At 39.0% G+C, this 6,564-nt stretch overlaps 1 protein-coding gene across 12 annotated transcripts in view; it reads right to left on the bottom strand.

The window, feature by feature from the left end:
- Positions 1–52: 52 nt before the first annotated feature.
- Positions 53–6,564, bottom strand: part of LOC121962726 (muscleblind-like protein 2a) — an 80,575-nt gene continuing 74,063 nt past the window's right edge. For all 12 annotated transcript variants that reach the window (XM_042512986.2, XM_088074839.1, XM_088074836.1 and 9 more), the window contains one exon: positions 53–4,132. In XM_042512986.2, the coding sequence (XP_042368920.1) occupies positions 4,008–4,132 (125 nt within the window). In that variant the 3' untranslated portion in view covers positions 53–4,007. The remainder of the gene's footprint in view (positions 4,133–6,564) is intronic.

Below are 6,564 nucleotides of genomic sequence, written 5' to 3'. Positions count from 1 at the left end.
TCTTCACAAACACAATCTTTACATGACACAAATAAAAGAAACAAACAAAGCGTTCTTTTGATTTTCTTTATTTCTTTCTTTCAATAGATTTTACACTATCTTGCTGGAACCAAAGAAACATTTGACTATAGAAACATAAAATAGCACAAAATATATGCAAAAAGAATACATTTAAAAATGATTACATTGAAACTATAAATCCGATGAGGGTCTTCCTGTAAATTTATCGTAATATCTTTACTTTGTTGGTGGGGTACACTGCAAAAATGATGGCACAAGCAGTCGACCTGCAGTCTCCAGTGTAGTGCCCTCTGCTGGCTAAAGCTCTGAATTAAAAGCTCCAAACGGTTCCATTGTAAGGCAATGGGACAAAAATTAAAATCTCACTACAGATTTGGGAGACCAGAAAATCAATGACTGTTCATTCTGTTGCAGTCGCCCCCTTTTGGCCTTGCGATGCGTGCATTAAAACCCTACAAAAATGATTTTAGATATAAAGATATACTTGAAATGAAACTGAGAAAGGGATTTGAAAAAAAGAGACCTGGTCAAGCCTCTGTAATAAATTTCATAAGAGCTCTTAAAAACATAAAACCTTAAGCACGATGGACTCAAGATAAGGCAAAGTGTTTGGATAAGCTGAGTCTGCTCAGTTGACCAACTGCTCAGAAAGTGCTTACATTTTTCTTTTTTTCTTTTTGTTTTCCATCAGTCAATCATTGCCAACACCTTTCAAAAAAAACATTACATCTCAAGAGGATTCCATACACAAGGGCATTGTGGGTCACCAAATGAGGACATTTTTGTGTACAGACTTTTTTTTTTCACTAGAAACATTCAGTACATTATCATTTAGTAAGAAAAGAAAATATTGTTTTTGTCATGCAACATGTTGAATTGAAGTTATTTACCGGTGGTATCTGATTTTGATTGATGAACAGATTGACTGTACTAGCAGGGTGCAGAAACTCCTAAAGGGATAGTTCAGATTTTTTGAAGTTGGGTTGTAAGAGGTTCTTTTCCATAGACAGTGTATCACATACAGCAGATGTCAGTCAGCGCGCCCACAGTTTGGAGAATCAGTCCAACATGGAAGCTTAGCAATGTGCTGCTGTGGATGGGGGCCAGCAACAAAACATCTTTAAGCCACCTAAAAAAATCAGTATCAGTTGAAGTGTACACTATATTTAGAAGATTTTCAAATATCCAAAGCAGTGCTTTTTTGAGTTTCCGTGTCGGCACTCCCGCTGCCTCTCTAAACTAAAGGTGTACTGACTGACAACTGCTGTGTGTAATAAACTGACTATGGATAGGAACCTCACACAACCCCACCTCAAAAAAATCCAAACTATCCCTTCAAAGGAAATGAAAAACAGATCACATCTTTAAACAATATGAAAAGTGCAATCCTTAACTCTAGTGATACATACGCCTCGAATAAAATGTCTCAGTGTGGAACCTAAAGGTCCTTTGTCAGGGGAAGAGTTGTACATCTTAATTTATAGATTATTTAGTTCTTATATATATATATTTATATATAATCTATGTAACATTGATGAATTTAAATCTATTGAAGTGTTACAGTCACAGCACTATACAGGCTGTTATTTGCTAATGAAAATATTAGGTCATTGTCATAATCTCAGTGAAGAATAAGAAATGTTCGCATCTTCTTTACAATCTACCTTGTGTACAGTGTTCTAGCAAAAACAAAACAAAAAAAAAATCAACTTAACAATGTAATTTACAAAAATACCGAACTTTAGTAATTGCAACATTTGGTTGCCACAGCAACAACTTAATATTGTTATGAAATACTATTATACTAGAGTGAAAAGTACATCTTTTTTGAAATTTTCTTCTCTTTTTTTGGTAAAATGTCATCTATACAATAAACATTTTTTTTCCAACAACACAAGCAACTCTATAACTATGCTCATTACTGCAACACCGTGATCTTTATATCGATGAGAAGGCAAGAAAGATCCAGTAGCTTTTCTATTGGTGGCTTGACTTTTAAAGCCCCGCCCCTCATATGTGTGCGCCACTTCTCATTCGCTGACCTGACAGGTTAGACCTTGAAATGACCAACCGTGCAGAACGTTAGCACAGCTCAATAAATTACATTCATTTCAAAATAGAATAGTTAACAACATTGTTTTTGACTAAAATTTTTGACCAAGAGTAACATAAGATAAATTACAACAAAATAAAACTTTCACCACCTTCCACAAATATTACATACAAATCATAATGGAGACAATCAGAATGGAGGAAACCGAAATGAGTGAAGCACTCTTGTTCCAAGGTATGATCGTGGATTGTCGATGTTAATCAAGCACCATGAAATTACATCAGAATTTTTGAATTTAGTATGAGTTATTCAAAATACGCACAAAATAATGAGGGGCGTAAAATAATAAAATAATGGCTAGATGATTGTTCCGGGTGGAGGTGAAGATGTTGGAGGGTTTTGGGGGTTCAAAAATACCTTGATAGTAGACACAACACAAATTTTTAAATAACTTTGAATACATTTCTAGAACCATGAATATAAACTCTCAAAATAAGAGACACTTTACATACATTACACAGTTTACAATACATTTTTTTTCGCACTCACGTTCCTCATGTAAACTACTCAAACCATGGTAAGAAACGATGGTACACCATGAAAGTCACCAAACATTCTACAAAGCTATTTTTGATTTGTCGTTTCTTTTTTTTTCTCGATAAAGTCACTTGTGATGTTAATGAACGGTTACCGATTTCCAGTAACGATTAGATGTGATGTCTTCCCCGAAAAAGTCCTTCTGACAGCCGGTGTGTTGTGACTCTTAGTGATACACTCTGGATGAAGTTGATGAGCATTTTTTAGGCACTTCTACAGTTTTCTAAAATGGAACAGGATTATCGGTGATAGTAGGGTTGGACAGGACAACCGACGGTCACAGATAGCCCTCCAGTCGAAGTTCAAGTCATCTTTTGCTTGACGAGCGTTCGTCAAATGCACCGATTTTTTTTTGTTGTTTAGTCTTAGCACTTAAGTCCCTCACCCACCCACCCGAAAACCTCTCCTGGTGTTGCCATCACCTGCTAGACCTCGCTTCAAGTCCCAGTCTGCCGGCAGACCATCCAGATACGAACACACATGCACACACGCGCACACACGCACACACACAAGGCTTGGTATGTCTGGAACGAACCCTCAAGCTTTTTTTAAGCCCTTGGCACAGACCCGAGCCTTTAGGCTTTTTTCGGTAATGGCCACGACTATCTTCTGTCTTCCACCCCAAGTCCCGACTGCATGCAGAAATCCGTGCACAATCTATCCGCCTGAACAAACTGAACCCAGCACAGAAACAAATAAAGGGTGTGAGCAGCTTTCGCAATGGCAAAATAAAAACATATCGGGGTGTTAAAATCTGCTTTCTGGCAGGTTGATTCCACTTTGGCAAGATGTTTCCAGAGATGATGAGTTGGCAGGGGGGAGGGGAGCTTCATCATGGCATCTTAACAGCATCCGAGGGTCACAGCGGGACCCTCGCAGGGACAGTCACATTAAGAAAACATGAGCCTGTCTGCCCCAAGGACATTCAACTTTGTAGAGAGAAAAGCAAATGACGAGTACGTCGGTGTGGTTGTGCACGGGTTTTCTGTGACTCCTCCTGTTTCCCACTCAAGCACTATATGTCTCGTATAGTGCAAATCTTTTTTTCTTTTTTTTTTACTAACCAAAGGGATGAACATTGTGCAGTGTTTTTTTTTTTTTAGAATAAATATGAAAGAGAGGGGATCAACGGTACTTTGGGAGAACAGTTGTTAAAATGACCTCTATAATGTGTCTGCTATGTATGTGGTACTATACATAAGAATATTTTTGACTTTTTCATGTTAATAGTTTTTTTTCTAGCAATACATACAGTATATATCTTTTTTTTTTTTTTTTAAATGTGTGTGTTACACCGGCACTGCAGTTCTTACGGTTAAATTGAAGTGTTACACTCTTAGCATGCAGGTTGCTGGACCTCTATGGGAGAGGCAAGGTAGTATTTACACAGGGGCTGTTTTGGGTTTCCTAGTGCAGCTTCGTGACACTCTGTTCCCTTCCTGGAGCTTACTTCAGAATAATCTGCAGGACACAGACAGGGGAGAGAAACAAGAAAAAGAAGGAGAGAGCACAAAGAGACACATTTAATGAACCTGTAAGAGGAAAAGGTTGTTTATACACATGTATAATGTTTTACTTTTATAACTCAAACACATAAGAATATATGTAACAACAAAAGTACAATTGATGCTTTTATTGTTTGGTGTAATCTGGGTCAAACACTATTTGCCTGTTTTTCTGCCTTCTTGAGGCCCCAGCGTGCTTCGCACAAAGTGTTTGTCTGATCATCTAACAACGTCAACACCAACCCAACACAAAAGTGTAAAAATGTTTTTAACTTCCAGTTCCTGGCTCTGATTGGCCAGGTGTAAGGGAGTATGAAAGCAGACAGACTTTGAGCTTCTCTCAAGGCGTTTTCAAACCTAAAGTTTATTTGCTATCGGTCTAAATCTGCGATTCAAAATGCATCACTAAAAGCCACGCGAGAGCATTTACTTCTCTCATTGGTTAGATCAGACTACTAAAAGTAAGCCCAGCAATATACTTAGTCAATAGCCAACCTGTTGTTACTACTTGGCTATCAAATACCAATGCTTTGTTATGGACCTTGGCATCTCATGCTGACTCCAAAGACACCCTTAAGCATCCCAGTCTCCACATGGTTTATGTTTCACAGTTAGGTTTAGGGAGCAAAACTACTTGGTAGGGTTTTGAACAAAAATCAGAAGTTTGTTACAGGGTAATGTTTTGATGTCATGTCAGTTCCGTTACCCTTACAACATTGAGTTTATGTTTTGCACGGGACACGAAAGCCTCATTCCCACTGCACAAAAAAACGGCTAACACCTGCTAACATCTGGCTTTACATACAATCGGCATTCACATCCGGGTCAAATGACTCTACAATAGACATGGGTTTTTATCGCCTCTGGCATTGATGGGAACGCAACACCCAGGTGAACGCGGTAATTTCAGCTCTTTAAATGGCGAGATACAATGACGCGCAGTCACTAATTACTGTCTGTGTCCTCTGATGCAGTGCTAAAACACCGATCCAAACACATCTGCACTGAGTTTGAAAGGGGGACTTAATAAGTAAGAAATAAATAATGACGAGAAACCACTGAAAAGTTTTCAAAGACATCTGCTTCTGCCGTTGTCTCCTGTTTACCTGTTCTCCTGCCTGTCTGTGACATCGCACAGACAAGACAACACACACACACACACACCAGCTGACAGAAAGGCCGAATCGCTCTCCAGCTGTAAGTTCAGTGGCAGTGGAAATTAAGCCATTTAGCGGGTTTACCTGTGTTTAAAAAACCTGCATGCACCTGCGAATTGCAGTTGGAATGAGGTATCGCAGAGGCCTCCTGTGTTTGTTTGACCCATCCACTACCCCTCCCTTCCACACTCTTTATACTGAATGTGTATTTGAAGCTATTTAGATCAAATTTCAGGAGCAGGACCACACCTCCACCATGTAACTTACTGCATAAATACCTGGCTCAGCTCTCGTATTCTGCGCCCCTTCATCCCACTTTGTTCTCTCTCTTCGTCTTCTCTACGGAAAACCCTGAGGGGGTTTGCCATGCCCGGGCACTATGTTGGATTCCCCGACAAGCTTCCCCAAAATGTATGAAGAAAAGCAGATGAGCCACCAACAATCGAAGTCTTGCTCCTCAATCATATTTTTTCTCTAACAAATTGTTCCATGCATTTTGCTGATGGCGTGCTCCGTGCTCGTGAAACTTTACCTTATGTCAGTTGATCAATGCTCAACGTTGTCACCAATGGGTTTATACTGGAGTTAAGTGAACGACCGGTGCGTTTCATAAAGACATTAAAGGTGGTCATTGTTTGTTTGTTATCATCCCTAATTACTATACTATATATCTATACAATACTATATCTTATACCCATCAATATATACACCATCTTTGGTCTACGGAGGGTTTTTTGTCATGTTCTTTCCATATGTGCACACTTCTTCTTTTTCTTGATTTTTATGTTGGTTGGTTTTATGGTGCATTATTGCCACCAACTGGAATGGAGTTTGGATCGAGACATGCACATATGTCATCTGCCAGACCAGCGTGGACCCTCATGGGGTGAATGAAACTTTGGGGAGCGATGACCGAAAAAGTTCATTTTTTTTTTCTCTTTTAAATGTTCCCACATTTTTGTTTTTTTAAACTAATTTTCTGGTATTTTTTGTACTTTTTACAAATTCACTGCTAATTTCTGGGTCATTGCTTCTTAAGCTTCTCATTATATTTTCCCCCATGTTTTTGAAAGAAATCGAGCCAATTAGCCAAGGTATCAAAGGGTTAAGTGGTCTTTGAGAGAGATCAGGAAGGCAGTGGGATGCAGTCAGGAGGAGGCCATGAAGGCACACTTTACACAACAACCGGTGAGTTTGGCCAAATAAAAACACTTTTGCCTTTTGAGGTGGT

Source organism: Plectropomus leopardus, chromosome 24, assembly GCF_026936395.1.
Source record: "Plectropomus leopardus strain MGB_pleo_1.0 chromosome 24, ASM2693639v1, whole genome shotgun sequence".
NCBI lineage: Eukaryota > Metazoa > Chordata > Actinopteri > Perciformes > Serranidae > Plectropomus > Plectropomus leopardus.
This window is presented reverse-complemented; position numbering and strand designations above follow the sequence as displayed.